At 43.7% G+C, this 25,601-nt stretch overlaps 1 protein-coding gene across 2 annotated transcripts in view; it reads left to right on the forward strand.

The window, feature by feature from the left end:
* The window catches only part of PIGK (phosphatidylinositol glycan anchor biosynthesis class K), a 195,895-nt gene that overhangs the window by 42,603 nt on the left and 127,691 nt on the right, over window positions 1-25,601 (forward strand). For both annotated transcript variants that reach the window (XM_040360668.1, XM_040360667.1), the window contains exons 7-8: window positions 5,017-5,134; window positions 7,912-8,022. In XM_040360668.1, coding sequence (XP_040216602.1) covers window positions 5,017-5,134; window positions 7,912-8,022 — 229 coding nt within the window. The remainder of the gene's footprint in view (window positions 1-5,016; window positions 5,135-7,911; window positions 8,023-25,601) is intronic.

A 25,601-nucleotide genomic window follows, 5' to 3' on the forward strand; every position in this document is an offset into this window, starting at 1 on the left:
GGGGATACCAGGACATCATTCCAGGACACCGTATATCCATGGCCCTCCACTGAAGATTTATTCCACCTGTTAATCCAGTCTGAGGAAGCCGAGCTGATTGTGCCCTGTGAGTGTTCATGCCTGATTGATCTGCTTTCGCTGACCGGTAGATCCACGTCTTCTGGTAAGCGCATTTTTATCTTCATTGAATGAAAGAATGTGACAGTTTGCCTTTGAGGATCTACGTGGTCACCCTACCATCTATTTTATTCACGAGTTTTGGATGGACTTATTATTGTTTTGGTTGTGTTTGACTACATTACTAGTCCATATATTGACTTCATCACTACTCATGTTTTTTTGACACTTCATCACTGTTTCAGTACAGTGCCTATTGATTTATTATTCTCTAAGAGAAATCACTGCCCCTTTGTTACCACAGCGCTACATTTTTTTATTTTTATCACTGTTCAATATTTGTCATATTGTAGTGTAGCTGCTTTAGTTTTAATTTAAAAAAAAAATTAATTGGCGCAATATTCTCCCCTTTTTTTCTTCATATTGTCAAAGTTAGTGGTCAGGTCAGGTCGCGCTGGTGGCCCTGTGGGGTCTGTATCGGCAATTTTTTGCCGTTCCGCCATTGTAGTTGCTTCCTCGGCTGCTCCACAGTGTGGAGGCTTAGGAGATCCCGATGATCCTAATTGCTCCAGCTTGGCCTCGGCGTCCTATACTTTCCCCTCTTGGCTCATCTCTTCCCCCCCATGAGTTTTGACTCTGGTGCTCTCCGTTCTTCTGGAACCTTCCTTTTGGAAACATCAGAGAGATTTTCTCTTGACACTATCTCAGAAGGTGGCCCCTTTAGTGGGCTTTACCTCTGTTAGAGGGGTTTCTGGGTCTTGTCTTACAAGCCACCATGCTTGATCCTCCATAAGGATTAGGTGGTGGTGCACCCGTGACCTTCCCTTCTTCCAAAGGTGGTTTCGGCCTTTAGCCGGAATAAGGTCATTGTTCTTCCATCCTTCTGTCCTCGGCTGGCGCATCCTACGGAGGTTGCCTTTCATACTTTAGGCGTGGTATGCGCTTCGCGGGTGTACCACCCTGCTTCGGCTCCGTTTCGGAGATCTGACTCTTTTATGTCGGTGTCTGGTCCACAAAGGGGCATGGTGGTCTCGTCGACCACCATTTCTCGGTGGATCAGGTAGGCTGTCTGACAGGAACCAAGCAGGGTGAAGCAGACCGGGTCAAACACAGACGGGCAGATCAAGAGCCAGGGCAGAATCAAGAGGGTAGTCAAAGTCAAGGCCGGGTCGGTATAACAGGCGAGCAGAGATCGGAGCAAGGGGAAGAGCAGGTGCGATTGGTTAGACGTAGCCAGGATCAGGGACAGGTGGCAGGCAGGAGTGGTCAGAGAAAGCCGGGTCAGGTAATCAGATGCAAACCGGTATACGAATACAGGATACTCCAGGGACACGCTGTAGACTGAACAGCAAGATGGTGGGGGACCTGGCTGCTTTAAATAGTGTTTTGGCGCAAAATGCCGTCACCGCGCACTCCCGCTGCGTTGGCACGCGCTGGACCTGGATTCTACTGCTATTGTTGCTGATGGGCACACTGCTGAAACGTCTTCCATGACAGGCAGCCTAAATAGAGTGGATGAAAGAATTTCCCCTGCTGCCTATTTAGTTTTAGCAGCCATCAGGAACTGTGGCTGCTGAATACTCAAAAAGTGGCTGCATCTGATTGGATGCGGTCAATGCCTGGCCAACAGTTTTCCACCCAGATCATTCAACCAAAGTTGATTGAAAAATTGGCTTTTGTGATGCCCGCAGGACCATGTAGTTTCAGACGATTCAGAAATCGGCCAGCATTTGAGTGGTGTATGGCCGCAATTCCAGCTGTAGTCTTATTTAACTGACCTTTTTCCATTTTGATATCTTTTATTCAACAAATGGCTTAAGCAGCCAAGCTTATTGTTGGGTGAAGTATGTTGGATAACGACATCTTGAAACGAGGGTAATTGGATTTAGATATTTCAATCAATGAGATGAGACGAGAAGTGTACTGTGGAGGTGATCTGCCATGTATAATAAAGTCTGGTTACTAATAGTCTGCTCTTCTTCTTGTAAAAGCAAGATCCTTTCATGAGAACTATGGCCTGATCAAAAGAAAGCTCAGAAGACCTTAGTAGAAGAGTTTCAGAGATGTCAGAGAGCTAGATTTTCCTTCTGATAGTCTGCTTTGCAAGGCATTGTGGGAAGGTAATATCAGGTCAGATTTAGGAGTATTTTAAAATGCATTTGACTTTCTTTTAAAGTGAATCAAATATTTTTTTATGTTCGAGGGATGTGTGCTCCTAACTTTGAGTTTTATGTTTAACCACTTCAGCCCCGGAAAGATTTACCCTATTCCTGACCAGAGCATTTTTTGCGATTCGCCACTGTGTTGCTTTAGCTGACAATTGCGCGGTCGTGCGACATTATAAGCAAACAAACTTGACGTCTCTTTTTTTTTTACACAAATAGAGCTTTCTTTTGATGGTATTTGATCACCTCTGTGGTTTTTATTTGTTGCGCTATAAACAAAAAAGACTGACGATTTTGAAAAAAAAAAAAGATTTTTTCCTTTTTGCGTTAATAAATATCACCAAAAAATATATATTAAAAAAAACAAAAACAAATTTCTTCCACAGTTTAGGCCGATATGTAGTCTTCTACATATGTTTGGAAAACAAAAATCACAAGCGTATATTGATTGGTTTGCACAAAAGTTATAGCGTCTACAAAATGGGGGATAGATTTATGGTATTTTTTTACTAGTAATGGCGATCTGTGATTTTTATCGGGACTGCGACATTATGGCGGACACATCAAACACTTTTGACACTATTTTGCGATGATTGTCATTTATACAGCTATCAGAGCTACAAAAAGCCACTGATTACTGTATATATGACACTGGCAGGGAAGGGGTTAAACACTAGGGGCGATCAAGGGGTTAAGTGTCCTAGGGAGTGATTCTAACTGTGGGGGGGGGTGGGCTCACTGCAACTTGACAGATCACTGCTCCCGATGACATGGAGCAGTAGATTCCTGTCATGGTGCTAGGCAGAACAGGGAAATGCCTTGTTTACATTCTGCCTCTCCTCACTGTAATCGCAGGCTGCCGGCGAACATAGAGTTCGCTGGACCCACGGGCACGACCCCACGGCCGGCACACGCGCGCCTAATAGGTGGGAGTTTCAAAGGGACGTACAGGTACGCCAATTTGCTGGTATGAGCCTTTCTGCCGACATGTATGTGTGTGCGGCGGTCGGCAAGTGGTTAAAAAAAAAAAAAAAACACAGTACTTACTCCCAATGAAGGACTGTGTGCTTTCTCTGCTTGGGACTGTCCAGTGTTGTCATCTAATTTCTAGACTGAGAGGCTGGCTCAGAGATGACACTGTGGTGTTGATTTTCTAAAGGCATATAGACTGTGCACATTGCAAGTGCAGTTGCTCCAGAGATTATTAAATTAGAAGCTTCACTTTACAAATAATACCCAATCACATGCAAGGATAATAAAAAACAGCATTTGCAGCCTTGCGGTTGAGAGGGGGTGTAAAAATAACGCGCCGTTGAGACACATTTGCAGCAACCCCCCTTAACCACTTCCCGCCCGGTCAATAGTAAATTGATGTCCGGGAAGTGGTTGTGTTATGCTGACTGGACGTCTATTGACGTCCAGCAGGATAACATGCCGGCGCGCACCCGTGGGGGTGCGCAGCGCGGCGATCGGTGATGTGCGGTGTCAGTCTGACACCCTGCATCTCCGATCTCGGTAAAGAGCCTATGGCGGAGGCTCTTTACCACGTGATCAGCCGTGTCCAATCACGGCTGATCATGATGTAAACGGAAAGAGCCGTTGATCGGCTCTTCCTCACTCGCGTCTGACAGAGGGGGTTCGCGCTGATTGTTTATCAGCGCAGCCCCCTCGGATGCCCACACTGGACCACCGGGGAAGGGGGCAACATGTGGATGGCCAGGTACATCCCCCATGGCCATCCACATGTAAAAAAATAAGCACAAAGGATGCTAATCAGTGCCCACAAATGGGCACTGACTGGCAACGAGGGCACTGACTGGCAAAAATGAGTAAATAAACAAGTGATGCCCAGCAATGCCATCAGTGCCACCCCTCAGTGTCCAGTGCCACCCCTTAGTGTCCATCAGTGCCCATCCATGCCCAGTGCCCATCAGTGCCGCCCATGAGTACCCATCAGTGCCGCCCATGAGTACCCATCAGTGCCGCCCATGAGTACCCATCAGTGCCGTCCATGATTGCCCATCAGTGCCGCATACCAGCGCCGCCCATCAGTGCCACTTCATCGGTGCCCATAATTGAAGAAGAAAACTTATTTACAAAAAAAATTAACAGAAAAAAATGACCAAAAATTTTGAAAAAAATAAAGTTTTTCTTTTTTTAGTTGTTGCGCAAAAAAATAAAATCGCAGAGGTAATCAAATACCACCAAAAAAAAGCTCTATTTGTGGGAGGAAAATGTATACAAATATTGTTTGGGTACAGTGTAGCATGACCGCGCAATTGTCATTCAAAGTGTGACAGCACTGAAAGCTGAACATTGGCTTGGGCAGGAAGGTGCGTAAGTGCCTGGTATGGAAGTGGTTAAAGTGGATGCAATGCCTCACATATACCCAGTGACATGAACAGCCTCAGATGGTACACAGAGATGAAACAAATCTCCCTACATAAGTTTTATAGGTATATCTGCTGTCTTTGCCTTTCTATATTCTTTGGAATATTGTGTGTGTGTTTTTCATAAAAAAATTATACTTTTGCTATACAATCTATTCTGACAGACAAGGATTTGATCATGCAGATATGTAAAGTTACTAAAAGGTCCACCATAATGAGTAAATAATTGGAATCGGGTCATTTTATTTAGTTTACCATCAGGTTCTATTATAAAGCAGCGTCCTATTTATGAGGGATACAATATATTTGGCGAGTTATTGTATAAAACTCTGTGTTTCTTCCAGGTATAATGAAGTGCTGTTTATAATCGATACCTGCCAAGGAGCCTCCATGTATGAGAGATTTTACTCCCCTAACATAATGGCTCTTGCAAGCAGCCAAGTTGGAGAGGATTCCCTGTCTGTAAGTACATTTCTACATTTTACTTGTCCACTTATAACTCCGTATACCTTCTGTGATGTGCCTGGAATCGAGTCAATCAGAAGTAAATGTGCTGTGCATAGAGGGAGGAGGGAAAGACGGGAAATGTTTTCTGGTGTTCTGTGAATGATGGATGGGATTCTACATTAACCCTTTTTTATATAACATATGCACAGATCCCTGTGTCTGCAGATGGCTTTATTCGACAATTTTAATGAATTTTGAACTGGGATTACCCTTGGTGATCCCAATAGACCAGTGGCTCTCAACCGTTTAGTGCCGTGACCCCTTGATAAAATTTCAATTTGTGGGGACCCCTAACAGTAAAACTATTTTCATAGCGTGGGTTGTCAGCACCCAAGGCAAGACAAGTAATTTGCGCCCCTAACCCACAGAAATTTAGCGCTCCCAGAGTCCCCTCCACTCGTACAATATTAAAACCTCATATGGTACATTTTAGGATGTACTATTCTCTCTCTGTGTTCTCCTCTTTTTCCCTTTTATCTCTCGCTATCCTAATTTCTTTTTTTTTTCCCCCATCCCTCTCTCTAGCCGTCTTTCTTGTTTTTTTCCCCCATCCCTCTCTCTAGCCGTCTTTCTTTTTTTTTTTCCCCCATCCCTCTCTCTAGCCGTCTTTTTCTTTTTTTTTTTTTCCCCCATCCCTCTCTCTAGCCGTCTTTCTTGTTTTTTTCCCCCATCCCTCTCTCTAGCCGTATTTCTTGTTTTTTTCCCCCATCCCTCTCTCTAGCCGTCTTTCTTTTTTTTTTTTTCCCCATCCCTCTCTCTAGCCGTCTTTCTTTTTTTTTTTTTCCCCATCCCTCTCTCTAGCCGTCTTTCTTGTTTTTTTTCCCCCATCCCTCTCTCTAGCCGTCTTTTTCTTTTTTTTTTTTCCCCCATCCCTCTCTCTAGCCGTCTTTCTTTTTTTTTTTTTTCCCCCATCCCTCTCTCTAGCCGTCTTTCTTTTTTTTTTTTTTTTCCCCATCCCTCTCTCTAGCCGTATTTCTTGTTTTTTTCTCCTATCCCTCTCTCTAGCTGTCTTTCTTGTTTTTTTTCCCCCATCCCTCTCTCTAGCCGTATTTCTTGTTTTTTTCTCCTATCCCTCTCTCTAGCCGTCTTTCTTGTTTTTTTTCCCCCATCCCTCTCTCTAGCCGTCTTTCTTTTTTTTTTTTTCCCCATCCCTCTCTCTAGCCGTATTTCTTGTTTTTTTCTCCTATCCCTCTCTCTAGCCGTCTTTTTCTTTTTTTTTTTTTTCCCCATCCCTCTCTCTAGCCGTCTTTCTTTTTTTTTTTTTTTCCCCCATCCCTCTCTCTAGCCGTCTTTCTTTTTTTTTTTTTTCCTCCATCCCTCTCTCTAGCCGTATTTCTTGTTTTTTTCTCCTATCCCTCTCTCTAGCCTTCTTTCTTGTTTTTTTTCCCCCATCCCTCTCTCTAGCCGTCTTTCTTTTTTTTTTTTTTTCCCATCCCTCTCTCTAGCCGTCTTTCTTGTTTTTTTCCCCCATCCCTCTCTCTAGCCGTATTTCTTTTTTTTTTTTTTTCCCATCCCTCTCTCTAGCCGTCTTTCTTGTTTTTTTCCCCCATCCCTCTCTCTAGCCGTATTTCTTTTTTTTTCCCCCCCCATTCCTCTCTCTAGCTGTCTTTCTTGTTTTATTTGTCTTATTCTTTCCCTTTTTCTTTCTTCCTCCCCCTCTTTTCCTCTCCCTTCCATGTATTCTCTATTTGAATTCCTTCTCTTACTCCTTGGTGGAGGGGGAATGGGATAAGTGGCAATGCTGTGAGGAGTTCTGATTAGCCAACTTTGGTGCTCTTGATCAAGGTCATCTGCTGATCTGAGAACTGTAGTGGGGACTTTTAATGGCAACTATAATCACAGGTAGTGTTACCCAGTGTGTCTCCTAGTTTGTGGCGTCTCGTAGCAGTGACACCTATGCTGAAATCAGGAGATAGGGTCTCCTCCAGCCTCTCCCACTTCACAATCCTCACCAGTTAGCGGACCTCTAGTCTCTGCCCCCCAGCCATGCCGTGAACTGAATGGGCGGCCGTGTGCTCCAGGAACAGCCCAGCTGGGTGGCCACCGGCTCCAGAGATGGCCCTGCTGAGCAGCCGCAAGAAGGCTGAGAGAGTGGTGTGGGCTTCAGCAACCGCCCAGGATTTGGTGATCATTATTTGACCCCCCAGGTTGAGAACCACTGCAATAGACCTTCCAAAGTACAGCAAAAGGAAAAATGTGCAAGGTTGTTTTTGCAAATGTTTTGATTTGCCTAGATATATTAAAGGATCTAAGGTGTGTTAGAAGTGTATTGATTTTCAGAGGGACAGGAGATGGACAGAGAACTGTAAAAAAAAAAGACCAGGATTCGTCCCTAAATGCACAAAATATATCTGGATATTTATTTAATATAATTATATTATATGTTAATATTCAGAGCTAAAATCACTAGGGGTGGCTGAATATCTCATTGCCTCTGTGTGGGGGGGGGGGGGGGGGGGTCAGGAATTAAAAAAAGAAAAAGAAAAAAAGGTTTTTTTTCCCTCCCTTTGGATCAACAGTAGGCATAGGATTGTGTATATTGGTGTGTGTGTGTGTGTGTGTGTGTGTGTGTGTGTGTGTGTGTGTGTATCAATATATATTATTATTTTTTCCCCTCTATTAGTTGAACTAGATGGACTAATGTATTTTTTTTTTTTTTCAACCTTATTAACTATTGAACTATGATAAAAACTGGTGTACGTTGTAATAAATGATTTGTGTTTGTCCTCCAGCATCAACCAGATATGGCGATTGGTGTCCATCTGATGGACAGATACACCTTCTATGTCTTGGAGTTCCTGGAAGAAGTTCACCCAGCGAGCCAGAACAACATGAATGACCTGGTAAGATCTTGCTGTTCTCTTTATGCCCCTTACACTGGGATTAAGTTATGCAGATTTTCTGACTGTTGTGCGATTGTGGATTTAGGAATTGTCAAATAATTATTTATTTACAGGTACTTGTATAGTGCCAACAACGTACGCAGCACTTTACATTAGGTATGCACCGATCTATCAGCCACCTGAGATTATTGACCAAAAATAGGGTTATTGGCGATGATAAAAAAAAAAAAAGTGCTGCATCCTATTGACCTCGATGCAAAATCGTGTCCCAAAGACTTCAGTGCAAAATCGCGTCCCGTTGAGGCCAGTGCAAAATCACCAGCTCACTGCCTGTGTTTCGTCAGATTAGGCAACCCATTTTGGAACGGAAGTGACGCTCCATCGCTGCCATCTTGTTACACCCTGCGCTCGTCCACAGTGAGAAGGCAGGAAGCAGACATCTTGTTACACCCACCAGAGTTTTGCATTTCACACTTTTTAACTGTAAGCTCAGCTTATATAGCAAAATTCTGTATTTTAAAACCCGTCAGACTGCTGATATTTTTTCAAAGCAGCGGTGTTCTGTCGTATTAACAAACCTGTGAGATTCAACATCTAAACAGTCAGACAGATTTATAAAAACTGTATATCGCTATATAAGCTGAGTTTACTGTTAAAAAAAAAAGTGTGAAATGCAAAACTCCGATGGGTGTAACAGGATGTCCGCTTGCCGCCTTATCGCTGTATCCTTACTGTGGATGAGTGCGGGGGGTAGGAAGATGGCGGCGGCAATACGTGACTTCTGTAAAAAAAATTCTCATGGGTCGCCAAATCTGACGAAATACCAGTATCATGTGTCCACTTTGACGAATAGCAGCAGGTCACCTAACGGTCGTTCATAATGAATGGCTTCCTTTCATGCTATCCGTTGTGTACAATTGTGTTGCTGACTGTGATTAGTTAATTTCATCACATGGTACAGACAAGGCCAGTCACAGCCCATCTGTACCATGTGATTAGCTTATCGCAACAAAACAGACTGATTCAGTTTCATTCAGTCAAATGTTTGCTTATATCAATGTAATTCACTGCTATAAGCAAATATAATGTGTAAGGAAAAATAAAATAAAAATTCACTTCCCCAGAGTAGTACAATGGTTACTATGGTAACATTATATTGCTCTGGTCAGAGTGTGTTAAACAAAATAGTAAAGTAAGAAGAAAAATGTAGTGATAAAAAAATCTATTTAATAAATTAAGAAGAATTATTTATTTATTGTTTTAAAAAAAAATATGACAAAATTACAACTTGAAAAAAACTGCAGTGCCTCTTACTGAATACCTTGGACTGTCTACTTTTAAAAAAAAAAAGGGTCATTTGGGGGATATTTCTACTGTCCTGGCATTTTAGGGCCTCAAACGAGATATTCCGTCATTGCATCAGGATTGATACATTTTATGATCTACAGTATACCATAGTTTGTGAAATCCTATAACTTTCTTACCGACTAACTAATATACACTGATGTTGGTTATTTTCACCAAAGAAATGTAGCCGAATACATTTGTAATAAATCTATGAAGAACAATTTATTTGCAATATGTTATCACAGAAACAAAGATTTTTTTTTTTTTTTTATGTCTTTTTTTTTTTTTTTACTTTAGCAAAAAATTTAAAACCCAGTGCTGAGTAAATTCCACCAAACAAAAGCTTTATTTGTGTAAGCAAAATGAAAAAAAAAATTGTTTGACAATTGCGTGGTCATGCAACACTGTACCCAAAGTGCAACAGCACTGAACATTGGTCTGGGCAGAAGGGGGTTAAAAGTGGGCAGTATTGAAGTGGTTAAAAAAATGTACACTTACCAAAAAAAAGGTTAAACTTGCATACAAACCTACAGGACCCAGAGACTGCCTGTATACTGTACTTATCTACAGTATAACACTGCTACTGGGAGATCATGTCTGTGCAGCCCATCCAGTGCTACACAACCTGGCTACAAAATCTTCCCAGTTGGCTCCTGCGCCTCCTGCACATATATGCTACAGACTCCATTAGTTTAAAGGAAAGCTTGTTTGAATGCTTTTTTTCACCCTCTTGTCTCCTGCATTGGCCTTACTTTGCATCACATTTCGGTTATCATGTTGATGTTCATGCGTGATACATCTGAAAGACCTTTTATTTGTGCTGTCAAGGAAGATAAGCGACAGAGTAAATTTAACATTTACACTGATTAAAATAAAGGCTTTAGTACGATGCGTAGCAATTTTCTTTGCGGGCTCAATCACTGACTAAAAAAATGTCAGTGCAATCAGTGAGCTCTGAGTTGAAGGGGTTGTAAAGGTTTGTTTTTTATTTTATAAATCGGTTTCTTTAAAGTGGTTGTAAATTCTTTACAAGCACTTTAGCCTACAGGTAAGCCTAGATTAAGGCTTACCTGTAGGTGCTTGAAATATCTCCCAGACCTGCATGGTCTAGGAGATATTTGCAAATCGTAAGGCGATTTCTCCTGCGCATTGCACCGGAGTTAGAAAGGGCACGCTGTGCCGTTTCCATCTCGGGTCCTGCCGTTAAAGGCGGCTCCTGCGCGCATGCGTGGGAGTGACGTCACGCGACTCCGGCCAGTCACAGTGCTGGAGTTCGCAGCCCCGGAACGAAGAGTGGTGAAGGATGGCCGCTCATTACTAGCTAGGAAGACGGGGACATTGCAGGCTTCTCCTGCACGTAAGTGTCACTTAATGGGCTACTATGCGATGCATAGTAGCCCATTATGCTTTACCTTTACAGGGAAACAAACCCATCAGGGTTTACTTCCTCTTTAAGCTAGTGCATTGTTGGTTCACTTACCTTTTCCTTAGATTTCCCTTCTAAATGTTTTTTTTTTGGTCCAAATTTCTCACTTCCTGTTCCTCAGTAAGCTTGCCACCATCATCCGAGCCGTTCTGGCTGGGGGTTAGTCAGCGTGCTCGCCCCCTCCCTTGGAGCTACATCCCTGCGGGAAGACGCTGTGTTTACCACATCTCCCCGCAGGGAAGTAGTCGCAAGGTAGGGGGCGAGCACGCTGACTAACCCCCAGCCAGAACGGGAAGTGAGAAATTCGGACCAAAAAAAAACATTTAGAAGGGAAATTGAAGGAAAAGGTAAGTAAACCAACAATGCACTAGCTTTAAGGAATCTAGAAAATAAAAATCAAACCTTTGATCTTAACATCTTCTATACACCGAATGAATGTTTGTGAATTTTAAAAGCAAAGGAACTGGCTGAAATCTTGGTCTTTTGCCCATGTGGCTGAGTTTTTTTGCATATCATTAGCTGTACTACTACCATTTTTTTTATTAACCACTGAGAGGTCCACAAAAATGCATTACCGCGACCTATTTTATATGTAAAAAGTACACTTTTTTTATAGCGAGATGCCGTGCTAAACTCAAATATAAATGATTTTAAATGTGCAACTAGTGATTAACACAAATGACAGTGAAAACAACATTAATCAAATAACATGACAGGTAAAAAGTCCAAGTTTCACAAAAATAATGAAAAAAAATTAATGCAAGTTCCGAATGAATTCCAGAAAATGGTAATACAGGTGATCATCTGGATCTCAAATTTGTACTCTTGTGATTTGTAAAGTCTTGTGTTTTTTTTCCCTATAAAAATAACACGTTATACTTCCCTCCTCTGTTGCAGTGGATTTGCACAGAGCAGCCTGGATCCTCCTCTTCTCGGGTCCCTCTTCGACTCTCCTGGCCCCTCTTTCCTGTTAAGTTTCCCCACAGCAAGCAGCTTGCTTGGGGGCACCCGAGCCGAGTCAAGCACCCTGTGTCCATTCAGAGATGCGACCTGCCCCTTTTCTCTCCTGATTGGCTAGCTGACTTTGACAGCAGCGGGAGCCAATGACACCGCTGCTGTGTCTTGTGTCTGTGCTGTGTCTGCCAATCAGGAGGCAGAATCTTGCATGGCTGAGACACTTGTGGACATCGATGGACCTCGGGTAAGTATTGGGGGGGGGGGGGGGTTTGAGGGGGGACTGCTGCACACAGAAGGCTTTTCATCTTTATGCATAGAATGCATGAAGATAAAAAAAAAACCTGCCTTTACACTTTAAGTCTAGGGAAAACACCATGGGGGTTATTTACTAAAGGAAAATCCACTTTGCACTGCACTTGTGCACTTGTAGTGCAACGTGGATTTGACTTTCGTAAATAGCCCCCCTTGTGTCTTTCGAACACCCACCTGTAAGTGCTTACCAAAGGCAATGTGACTCTGTGAAGAGAAGTCAGAAAGCACTTGTGTAAAGCCCCATTCAGTTAGCCGGGATCCTCAGGTCAGTCTCGACTGATGGATATTCCTCTGTCTAACCGCTTAGTAACCGCCCCACGCAGATATACCGCGGCAGGGAGGCCGCTCTGTGCCAGATAACGTACCTAGTACGTGATCAGACACTTCCGGGTCTGGGGCGTGTGCTCTCAGTGACCTGCTCCTTCTGTGGTCTGGCGTGTCTGCTGGGACCCATCCATCGTTCTGGAAATTAGCACGGTGGTCTGCCTATGTAAACAAGGCAGATCGACGTTCTTTGAGAAGGGATGGTAGAGATTCTGTGTTTCTGCTAAGCACGAACACTGATTTCTGCCTTCTCACCATAAATGCACCCCCCACACAGTTGGAAAGCACTCCCTAGGAACACATTTTAACCCTTTGATCACCCCTGATGTTGACCCCCCTTCTCTGCCAGTGTCATTAGTACAGTGACAGTGCATGTTTGTTAACACTGATCCTTGTGTTGGTGTCACTGGTGCCCAAAAAAAGTGTCACTTGATGTCCAATCTGTCCGTTGAAATGTCACAGTCCCGCTATAAGTCGATTATCTCCGCTATTACTAGTAAAAAAAAAAAAAATTCAAACATTCCAAAGTTTGTAGACGCGAAAACGTTTGCACACACATCAATATGCGCTAAGTGTAATTTTTTTTTTTAACCAAAAATATGTAGCAAAATACATATTGGCCTAAAATTTGTAAAAAAATTCAATTTATCTTTTTTTTTTTTATTGGATATGTTTTATAGCAGAAAGTGTAAAAATATTAGTAATGTGAATTATGCCCATAGGATTACCTTGATTTTGGACTGTCTATGCCACTGGAGTGCAGCTATCTGCATCCCCCTGAGTTGGGTGTGAATGGGCCCTAAAATACGATGCTGATCTGTGGTTTAGGTCTCTCTCATGCTGCCAAACACAAAGCAAATTTCAGTATATTACTAGGAATGTGGAGGATATGAACATGTAGCCTGGTGCGGCATGCAAACCGCGGAAACCACTCTAGGCATATTAAACTATATCACACCTTTGATGTTTGTCAGTGAGGGGTTAACCTCTAATGAGCGAATATCTCGCTAGCGCTGACATGGGCTCCTGACGCCTCTGCTCGGTATGTGGAGGCCGTTTCTGCTCTCGGGCTTGGCTCACGCGGATTTCTCAGCTTGCAGCCCACACAGACAGGTTTTATGTTATCTCACGGATCTACAACCAACTGCAATGTGCAAATTCCATGAGGAGGGGTAAATGCAGGAGCCATCACACTCCTTTGTCTGACCCATTTCATTGTTATTAAAATTAAACAATATAAACTATTTTTTTTTTAGAAGATTTAAACTCTGACTGAAATGAACTCGGATCAAAACTGATTTTGGTCTAAAGTTCAATAGCAATTTGTGTTGGGTCTGCATCTGAAAATCGCAGCTTTAGCACCTCCTTTCTGCAGTTAATCTCCGCCTTAAAGTGATTGTAAACCTGAGACATGAAATATAAACAAAGCGTATCGCTCTATAGTGTGTACTTGTCTCAATTAACCACTTGGGATCCGCGCTATGGACGAAAGACGTCCACAGCGCGGCTCTCAAGTGCCGAGTGGACGTCTTTGGACGTCCTGTTGTTGTCATTCCCCATGCGCGCCGCGGGGAAACGACGTGCCCGGCGCATCGCTCGGGAGCTGATGCGTGTGCCTGGCGGCCGCGATGTCCGCCATGTACCCGCGATCCGCGGTGACAGAGCAGGGATGTGGAGCTCTGTGTGTAAACACAGAGCTCCACGTCCTGTCAGGGAGAGGAGACCGATCTGTGTCTCTTGTACATAGGGACACAGCATCGGTCACCTCCCCCAGTCAGTCCCCTCCCCCCACACAGAACACACCCAGGATACACATTTAACCCCTTCCTCACCCCCTAGTGTTAACCCCTTCACTGCCAGTCACATTTATACAGTAATTGGTGCATTTTTATAGCACTGATCGCTATATAAATGTGAATGGTCCCAAAATTGTGTCAAAGGTGTCCGATACGTCCGCCGCAATATCGCAGGCCTGACAAAAAAATCGCAGATCGCCGCTATTAATAGTAAAAAAAAAAAAAAAAAAAAAATCCTAAATCTATCCCCTATTTTGTAGGCGCTATAACTTTTGCGCAAACCAATCGATATACGCTTCTTGCAATTTTCTTTTTTTTTTTTAACAAAAATATGTAGAAGAATACGTATCGCCTAAACCAAGGGAATTTTTTTATTTTTATTTTTTTAAATGGGATATTATTATAACAAAAAGTAAAAAATATTGTGTTTTTTTTTTTTCCCAAAATTTTCTGTTTTTTTATGTTTGTAGCGCAAAAAAAAAAAATCGCAGAGATGATCAAATACCACCAAAAGAAAGCTCTCTTTGTGAGAAAAAAAATGATAAAAATATAATTTGGGTACAGTGTTGTATGACCGCGCAATTGTCAATCAAATTGCGTTAGCGCTGAAAGCTGAAAATTGGTCTGGGCACAAAGGGGGTTTAAGTGCCCAGTAATGAAGTGCTTAAGAGCACAAAGTGTGATTTCTCTTCGTTCCTCTATCGGCATGAGCCACTTCTGACAAGTTTTCCTGACACAAGAGAAAAATGGTGACAGGGGAGGGAAACTCTGTTGCTGTGTGAAGGGGGGGGGGTGTCCCTTCCCTTCCCTCCCCTCCCCTCCCCACTCAGCTCTCAGAGCTTGCCTCACTAATGTAACTTCAACTCCCTGCTTTGCAGGGATGAGAGATAATGGGGGTCATTTACTAAAGGCAAATCCACTTTGCACTACAAGTGCACTTGGAAGTGCAGTCGCTGCAGATCTGAAGGGAAGATCTGAAATGAGGGGAAGCTCTGCTGATTTTTATCATCCAATCATGTGCATGCTAAAATACTGTTTTTTATTTTCCTTGCAGTGCACTTGTAGTGCAAAGTGGATTTTCCTTTAGTAAATTAACCCCAATGTGTAAATTCTGCTCTTTGGATATAAAGGAAAGATGGCCATAGATAAACAGGTACAACTTATGTAGAAGGATTTGTTCATCTCCACCTGAGGAAAGTAACTTCACTGGGTATACTTAAGTGTTTTTTATTTTTTTTGTTTAAAAAATAACATGTTATACTTGCCTGTTATGTGTAGTGGTTTTGCACAGAACAGCTCAGATCCTCCTCTTCTTGGGTCCCTCACCAGCACTCCTGGCCCCTCCCTTCTGCCCCCACAGCAAGCAGCTGCTCTATGTCTCCATTCAGACAGAGAGCCGAGACTCGGCCCCTCATTGGCTCATTGACTTTGAAACGATTGTTTATAATAAGGAAAGACATTAACCCTCCTGGTGGTGTTCCCGAGTCTGACTCGGGGTTAGATTTCTGTGCTAGGATCGGTAACCCTGAGTCAGACTCGGGATCGCCTCGCTGGATCCACAGACTGTGTTTACTTACCTTGTCCCTGGATCCAGCGATGCCACCGCGCTGTGTGAGCGAGCGGGTGCTCGCTCGATTCACACAGCATCCTCCTGTGCCGCCGATCTCCGTTCCCTGCGACGTTACGACGCACGGGAGCGGAGAACGGCGCCAAATTCAAAAACGTAAACGAACACATTACATACAGTATACTGTAATCTTATCGATTACAGTACTGTATGTAAAAAATACACACCCCCCTTGTCCCTAGTGGTCTGCCCAGTGCCCTACATGTACTTTTATATAATAAAAACATTTCTTTCTCCCTGCAAACTGTAGATTGTCCATAGCAACCAAAAGTGTCCCTTTATGTCAAAAATGGTTTTAGAGCAGCTAGAAAACAGCGATAATAAATTATAATCACTTGCAGAATTGTGCGATAGCGATTTGTGGGGAAATTAGTCATAAAAAAATAAAAGTAATGACAGCGACAATTCTGCAACTGAGCAAATTTCAGTGTTTTTGAGTCGATTGCATTATTGAATGATTTTTATTATAATTATATTATTATTTGTTATAATTATTTATAATTATTTATTATATTATAATTTATAATTTTGTTTTTAAAAAAATGTCATACCCGGGATGCCTACTAGACTCTTGGTCAGATTTAAGTGAGTTATTCCTAAAAATTACAGACCTACAATATAAAACGCCAAATTTCCTTGCAAATAATGGTACCGCTTTCAGCACCTTTTTTCTGAAAGAATCATACCGCCAGGGAGGTTTAAGTGAAAGATGACAATCAAGATGTGAATAGGAGCGCTCATAAGTCATACGGTGTATTACCTCTATATAAATGGTAAAAAGCTGAGATAGAGTCATTGTACCCTGATCACATAAAAGGGGGATGTATAGAAGATGTATAAAATAAAAGGAGCTTATAAAAACTGGATGGATCCTAAGTGTGGAATTATGGACAAGTCATATTGTAATTGAATGTTATTAAAAATTACCTTTCCTTTTCAGTCTGCAGCTCTGTCATTTTCTGTAAAATGCAATATGCCTGCCTGGAGGTGTTCTGTATGCAGACTGTGTACAGAACGCCCCCCAGATATGTAATTTCCTGCTTGTGTGGCTCACTGATTTCCCCTGAAGTCTGTACGAAGATACAAGTCAGATTTCAGGCATCCCCTGCAACAAACATATCATTTTTGGTGAGATTCTCCCAACAGGAAATCGCATCTAATGGAATGCAATCCCTGCAACGTTACTCATTCGAGGCCTGCAGGTGCAGCCTCTGGTTGATAATTGTGAAACCACTCCCATTAGACACACACAGGGGCACACAGGGATTTCTTCAGAATAACAATAGGTTGGATTCTGCAACAAAGTTTGTCAAAATCTAGAGGGGAATGTTTTTTTTATAACAAACGTGGAGTCTTATTTTCTTAATTGAAAAAATTGGAATCCCTCCTATTGCCACATCTATAATATTTTGAAATATAGGGTAACGAGAAAAAAAAACCGCAAAGTTCCGACTTTAGAGGCAATTGAGACCACATGAAATATATAAAAGTATACACTTTAATACAATAAAAAAAAATAAGCAAAAGGGCAAAAGCATGTATCTTAAAAACCTATATTGACGTGTGTAAAATGCAGATAGCATGGACACAGTACTGAGAGAGTAGGTTGTTACACCATCTAAGATGAGTGAGCCCCTGTGCGTCAACGCGTTTCACTGGTTCTCCTCATCAGGACACACGCAGGGGTAGTCTGAGAGAAACAGGTCTCGCTTGTCTGCACCAAAACACACGTGCAGGATCTCCCTGGGCAGGACACCGAAAACAGAATAGGTTGGATGGTTTAAGGCTCAAATCACACCTATGCATGTTGCTTTTGAGCGTTTTTGCGGTGCTTGCTGCGTTTTTTGACATGTGTTTTTACCACGATTTGCATTTTGCGTTTTTTTGTTTTTTAGCCATCAATTTAAATTTTTTTACATTTCCTTTAACAACCAGCTATAAACAGGTTAAAAAAAATATGCAAATCGCGGCAAAATCGTGGTAAAAACGCGGTACTTGCGTTTTGGATGCGTGTCCATTGAATTCTATTACATGCAAAACGCTGCTTATTGTGGGGAAAAAAAGTCCCCGACCCTTTCCAAAAACACAGAGGCACAAAAAAGCATTGATGGGAACATGTTCCATAGGAACCCATATTAAAAAATGTCCCTGCTTTTCTGCAAAATGCACCAAAAAACGCATTCGTGTGAATGGAGCCTTATTTCAATGTACACAGGCGTGAGCAAAAGGTGAGTGTTTGGATCACTTTGTATACAAGTCTGTGGCAACTGTCCAGTCATAAGAACAATTCAGGCTGCATTAGAATAGAGATTTAATCGAATAAGCCATACAAGGCAATATCAATACAGTAAAGGGTGACAGGGAGTTACATTGTCAAGACAGCAATACCAAATACCAATCCGTAGCACCTCCCAGGCATGTAATAATAAAATAAAACAAATAAATAAATGAACTTTTTTATTTTTTTTACTTGCAAAAAGATGAGCCTTTACATGACCTTTCAAAGGAAGCTATTAATCATCAGAGTAGTAGAAAGCTGTATACATGTGTCTTGTGAACCTTGATTTTTTTTTTTTTACTTTTTTTTTGGTGTAAACAAACAGTGAATGTAACAGCTGAGGCATACTGTAGGTATAGAGATGAAAGTGATGGAGAAGGGCTCTCTACCGCACATAAGAGAGAATTGATAAACTGCTTTTAGTTGACACTCTTTGAACATTGCTGGACACCAAGCTGCTTTCCTAAAGAGACCCCCCATCACCAAGTATCAACCCTGCAGAGCCCTTTTACATTGAATAAAAAGGTTTCAAATGAAACAAATCGCTGTTTAATCTTTAAAGAATACTCCCACCTTTTTGTTCCCACCAGCCTGCAAATAATATGTCAGCAGCAGCAAAAGTGTTTTTATTTTTTTTAGAGAATGGTTTCTTTTTTATTAGCCATATAATATACACACATTATACGTTTTATTAGCTTGGCAACATTTTTTTTTTTATTGTGCCTCAAATTTAGTAAACGGTTCTGGGTTTTCTGTATCCCTAACGAGCATCAGCTGTGGAATTAGTAAAACTGTTCTGAATAATATATATATAACATTTTCTGTGAATTAAAAAACAACGTTTTTTAAACTTCAATTTTCAAAAACGACGTTGCCTACACACCATCGTTTTTTCACAATGCTCTAGCAAAGCGAGGTTACGTTCACCACTTTTTTCCATTGACGCTCGCTTCATAACTAGCTTCTGGGCATGGTAAATTTTTGTGATGGTGTGTACGCGGCATAAGACTAAAACTAAATTGAAATTAGACTTCAAAATTAACACTGGTCTGTAGTGCATGTTCATACCTCAATACCATGAATAATAACATATTAGATCGTTCACTCCAGCAGTATATAATGAGTTTGGAAATTGTAGAGAAATGTTCACTAATGCATTACAATTTAATTGCACCCATTCGATTTTAGACGATTAAAATTAGTTTTAGTCGACTAAAATGCACTGGAGATTTAGTCGACTAAATACAACTAAAGCTAAAACAATTGCAGAAGACTAAAATGGGACCAAAACTAAAATGCCATGTTAGTCCTAAGACTAAATCGAACTCTAACACTGGAATCCACCAGTGTGCATTGAAAATTCACATTACATAAAAAATGCAGTAAAATTAACATTTATTAAAACTCATGGTGGTAGGTTGTGTGTGTGTGTGTGTTTTTGATATCATTATGGTATTTGATTTACTTGCAGTGAGTTTTTTTTGCTAAATGTCCCATTCATTGCTTTATAAATATGCTCCATAATCTGTAAACATTACCCTTATTTCTAGAGATCGTACCTAAATAATCTACAAGACCAATGATTTGTCAAAATTACAGGATAAACAAAAATATATATCCCAAATCGTTGACTATACCCCACAATAGCCAATATTAAAATGCCCTTAACTGTATCTGAGCTGAACTGAAAATACTATTTGATTAATTGTTTTATTAAAGGAACATCCGTTCATGTCTCAATGCTTTATTTTGTTAAGAAATCACTTTAAAAAACACTCTCCGCACTATTGGCTGCAGCCATCAGGGAAGCTAATTCATGTAGTATAAATACCGGTATACCTTCCTTCCTTTCTTTTTCTTTTTTTTTTAAAGGGTAACTCCACTTTCGTGGGGAAAAACAAAAGCAAATAAAAATAGTGTATGTGAGTTGAGACTCGCGTTTATATTGTAGTTGAATGTTATTAAACATTTTCTTTTCAATCTGCAGCCGCTTTAATTTTCTGAAAATGCAATGCAATATGACTACCTGGAGGCATTCTGTACACAGACTATGTACAGAACACCCCCCAGAAACATAATTTCCTGCTTGTGTGATTGGCTCACATATTTTCCCAGAAGTCTACACTAAGATACAAGTCAGATTTCAGGCTTTCCCTGCAAAAAAAAATTCATTTTTGGTGAGATACTCCCAATAGGAAATCACATCTAAAGGGATGCAGGCCCAGCATATTTCCTCATTAGAGACCTGCAGCTGCAGCAGCTGGTTTAATTATGAAACCTCTCCCATTAGGCTGGGTTCACACTACTACAGCATAAGTATTAAAATAGTTATTGTTGATTAAAGAGATCATAAAGGCAATATCTTAATACATTCTATGCATCAAGATATAAAAAGCCTTCTGTGTGCAGCTTTTACTCACCTAATACTCACCTGAGATTTATCTATTTCACGATGTCCACGAGTCCCTCGGCCATCCGGGACTCTCCCTCATGATTGGCTGAGACATAGCAGGGGCGTCATTGGCTCTTGCAGCTGTCGTTCAAAGTCAGCCAATCGGGAGAGAGAGAGAGGGGACGGGGCAGAACCACAGCTCTGTGTCTGAATGGATACACGGTGCTGCAGCTCGGCTCTGGTGCCCCCATAGCAAGCTACTTGCTGTGGGGGCACTTGACAGGAGGGAGAGGCCAAGGAGCAGTGAAGAGGGACCGGCAAGAGAAGGATCTGGGCTTCCCTGTGCAAATCCACTACACAGAGCAGATCAGTATAACATGTTTATTTCTCTATCATACATCACGGGACACAGAGCGGCATAGTAATTACTATGTGGGTTATAGAGTCTACCTTCAGGTGATGGACACTGGCACTCTCAGACAGGAAGTTCCTCCCTATATAACCCCCTCCCATAGGAGGCGTACCTCAGTTTTTTCGCCAGTGTCTTAGGTGGTGGTCACAGTATAAGCAAGGTCCTTTGTGGCTGAGCTTAGGAACTGTTTTAACCGGATCCATCCAAGGTGCTTCATAGCCAAAGTGGATGGTACCCGGGCCCCTGGTGGACGAGGGGGTTTTGCCTATAATGCTTCTCGTTTGAGAGCTGGATTCTGGGTTCCAGAACATTGGTCTATGTTAAACGGCCAAATGTCATCTGTTGCCAGGATGCTGTATAGGTCCAGGGGAGCGGTGACCTGCTATGGACCCCAGACCCTGAAGGTTTTTGCGAACAAAGCCCACGGTGAAGGGTGAAGGCTGGGCCTCTTGTCCTTGACAATACCCTGCAGCGTGGACAGGTAAGTGAGAAATCTGCGGGACGTGGTCCGTCGGCAGGTTTCTCTAGTAAGGGGAGTATGGGAATAGCCCAAATATGCTGCTATGCATGGGCAGGTCTGCCACTGTGTCTGTAAGACAGGATGGCTGTAAATTGTTTCTCATATACATATGTTTTTCCCCTGTCTGGTACTGGTAATCTGTGGCAGCAGGTACTGTAGGGATGCATGGGGATGTCTAAGCTAGAAAAAGCTTACCAGCCTGAGAAGCAAACTTGCTTGGCGTGGCGGTTCCTCGGTCCTCCCTGCGGCGCGTGTCTCCAGCCCATACTGCTGCGGTGTTAGTCTGCTGTCACGCGCGCGCGCGTGCGCGTGCACGTAAATAGCGGCGCGACGTTACGTGACGCTGGGGCGTGGCAGAACGGCGCACGCGGGTGCGCGCTAAAGGAACGCTCCCTCAAGCAGTCATGACCTTACAGCGTGGGGGGACACAGAGCGCGGTGCCAGGTGGAGACTTCCTACTGTCGACAGTGGTCAGGTTGGTGGACCAGGACGCCTCAGGGTGCATCTGTTCAGGGGCTGAAGTGCCCATATCTGGACATTTGGTAGGTGCCTGCCTGTAAAGCCTCCTCCCCCATAAGGACAGGTTATATTACGTACCAGGCTATCCCAGGGAAGCGTTGCCCTTAGGCAGCTTCACAAAGTCCCAGGTAGTTCTGCTACATAAGGGGTACTTTGTTTTTTGTGGCCAGGTTCCTTCCAAATTGCGGGGAGTGCCTAGGATTGGCTATGGCTCCCAAGGGGGGTTCAAAAGCGGCAAAGTCCGCAAAAAGATCCAGGGGATCCCCATCCAGCTCGGAGGACCTAGGCCAGGCCTCAGCAGCGGCCCCACTCCCTGAGGATCCGGAGCTTATCGGTGGGCAGGATCAGGTAGCTGCTGCTATAGCAGGGCCAGTCCAACCAGCCCCAGTGTTTGTAACACAAGAGGTACTGGCTACTACTCTGGTGGGACTAGAGGAGAGATTGGCAGCCTTAATTGCTGCATCTCTTCCCGAGAAGAAGCGGGCTAGATCCCCTTCTCCTAAGGTGCGGTCCCGGAGTCTTGAAAGTCTTTCCTCTGATGAGGTAGGCTTCCTAGAGGATCAGGAGGAGGACCTGGAGGAGAAAGTGTCTGAGGAATCTACCATTGAAGAGCCTTTTTCGGCCTCCCAGGCTGAAAAACTGTGGATTCAGTCCTTAGCGGACATGGTCCGCTCAACATTTAAATTACCATTACCGGTATCCCCTACAGGGGTAGTATCCTCTCTAGGGTCTTTGAAGGCTCCTCATGCTAGCACTTTCTTTCCAGTCCATCCTCTCCTGGAGGAGCTTATGTATAAGGAATGGGCTCACCCTGACAGAATCTTTATTCCACCAAAAAGATTTTCTGTGTTATATCCCATGGAGGAAAAATTTTGCAAGAAATGGTCTGTACCGGCTGTGGATGCGGCCATTTCATGCGTTAATAAAACTTTGACCTGTCCTGTGGACAATGTCCAAATGTTTAAGGACCCGGTGGACAAGCGTTTAGAAACGTTATTAAAGTCCTCTTTTGCCACGATGGGGGCGGTGGTTCAGCCGGCTATAGCAGCTATTGGGGTGTGCCAGGCCCTGAAGGACCAAACTAAACAGGTCCTAAGGGATTTGCCAGACCAGCAAGCTCAGGAACTATCTGATTTACCTAGAGCTCTTTGTTTTGCAGTGGATGCGATAAAGGATTCTATCCAACAAGCATCCCGTCTCTCCATGTTTCTTGTGCATATGCGCAGGCTGTTATGGCTGAAGAACTGGTCAGCCGAGACTCCCTGCAAAAAGCTGTTGACAGGTTTCCCCTTCCATGGGGAAAGATTGTTTGGGGAAGACTTGGACAAGTATATAGAAAAGATTACAAGTGGGAAAAGTACCCTGCTACCGGTCAAGAAGCGGTTCAGGGGCCCCACCTTTAAGCGTCCAACAGCTCCGGCACCTGGGCCATCTAATACTAGGCAGTATCGACGGCCGCCGACTAGACCCAATAATGACAACAAGCCGCAGGGGCAGTTCTTCACAAACAAGAGACCCTGGGTCCGTAAGCAGGGTAAACCTGCCCCCAAGGCGTCCTTGTGAAGGGGCGCCCCCATCCGGTTGGGTGGGGGGAAGACTCCAACAATATTCCAATATCTGGAGGAAGGGAATCTCCGACAAGTGGGTTCTCTCCGCGGTAACCTCCGGTTACCAGTTGGAATTTCGAGAAATCCCCCCGCCTCATTTTCAAAGGTCAAACTTGCCGAGCGACCCAGAGAAAAGGGCGTCACTGTTGGCATCCCTAGACCATTTGTTGGCCCAAAAGGTGATTGTACGGGTACCCACTCAAGAATACGGTCTGGGGTTCTACTCGAATTTATTCGTAGTCCCAAAGCCAAACGGCGACGTCAGGCCGATTTTAAACCTAAAACGGTTAAACAAATTTCTAGTGATTCGGTCTTTTCGGATGGAATCCATTCGTTCAGTCACGGCATCATTGCAGGGGGGAGAATTTCTAGCGTCCATAGACGTCAAAGACGCATATCTCCACATTCCCATTTACCCAGGACACCACAAGTTCTTACGGTTCATGGTAGGTCAGCACCATTTTCAATTCGTGGCGCTGCCGTTCGGCCTGGCCACAGCTCCGAGGGTCTTCACAAAGATCCTGGCACCGGTGTTGGCAAACTTAAGAACTCGGGGTGTCCAGATTTTGGCATATCTGGACGATTTATTGCTAATAGAGCACTCGGCTCTAAGCTTAGAGCGCGCAGTCCGAACCACAGTTCAGTACTTAGAGACCTTGGGTTGGCTCATAAACAAAGCCAAATCTGCCCTTCTTCCTACCACAAGCCTGGAATATCTGGGCTTACGCCTCGATACAGCCCAACAAAGAGTTTTTTTGCCTCAGGCAAAAGTCGAGTCTCTGACACTGACCATTCGGTCACTGTTAAGAAAACAGAAACCAACGGTTCGTCTCTGCATGCAGTTGCTGGGGAAGATGGTGGCTACCTTCGAAGCGGTCCCCTATGCCCAGTTCCACTCCAGGAAATTGCAGAGCGCAATCCTGGCAAGGTGGAACCGGAGAGTTCAGTCCCTAGACTGCCCTATGAAGCTTGGTGCGTCAGTCAGGGGAAGTCTCAGCTGGTGGTTAACACCCCAGAACCTGAAGAGGGGGAAATCCTTCAATCCGGTGGCCTGGGTAGTGATATCTACCGACGCCAGTCTGAGGGGTTGGGGTGCCACCCTAGGGGAGCTCTCCCAGCAAGGGCTTTGGTCAAGCAGGGAGAGTCTCTTGCCCATCAATCTGTTAGAGATCAGGGCTGTGCGGTTAGCCCTAAGGGCCTGGACGTCCAAATTACAGGGCTCCCCGGTAAGGGTACAGTCAGACAACGCCACGGCTGTGGCCTATATAAACCATCAGGGGGGCACGAGAAGTCGATCAGCCCAGAAAGAGGTGGATCAGATCTTCGTTTGGGCAGAGGCTTATATACCTTGCCTGTCGGCAGTATTCATACCCGGCATACACAATTGGCAGGCCGATTACCTCAGCCGCCAACAATTATTTCCGGGGGAATGGGCTCTCCACCCCGAAGTTTTTCAGACCATTTGTCAAAGATGGGGTGTGCCGGACGTGGACCTATTAGCATCCAGGGAAAACACGAAACTGCCCAGCTTTGTTTCCCGGACAAGGGATCCATGGGCCTGCGGGACGGATGCCCTGGTATGTCCTTGGCACGAGTTTTCCCTTGTTTATGCCTTCCCACCGGTGCAGCTGCTGCCTCGGCTTCTGCGCCGGATCAGGTGGGAGAGGAAGCCGGTGATCTTAATAGCCCCGGCGTGGCCCCGAAGGGCTTGGTATTCCCTGATTGTCAGGATGTCAGTCGGAGACCCATGGCCTCTTCCCTTACGACCGGACCTGCTGTCCCAGGGGCCGATATTCCACCCTGCCTTACGGTCGCTAAATTTAACGGCTTGGCGATTGAATCCTTTGTTTTAAGAAAGAGGGGTTTGTCAGACTCTGTCCTGGCTACCCTAATCAGCGCCAGAAAGCCAGTTTCTAGGCAAATATACTACAGGGTGTGGAGATCTTACATAGCCTGGTGTGAGACCAGGAAATGGCACCCTCGTAAATTTGTAATTGGCAGGATCTTGGAGTTCTTGCAAAGGGGGCTAGACATGAAGCTAGCTGTAAGTTCCCTTAGGGGC

This window comes from Rana temporaria, chromosome 7 (genome assembly GCF_905171775.1).
Source record: "Rana temporaria chromosome 7, aRanTem1.1, whole genome shotgun sequence".
Taxonomy (NCBI): Eukaryota; Metazoa; Chordata; class Amphibia; order Anura; family Ranidae; genus Rana; species Rana temporaria.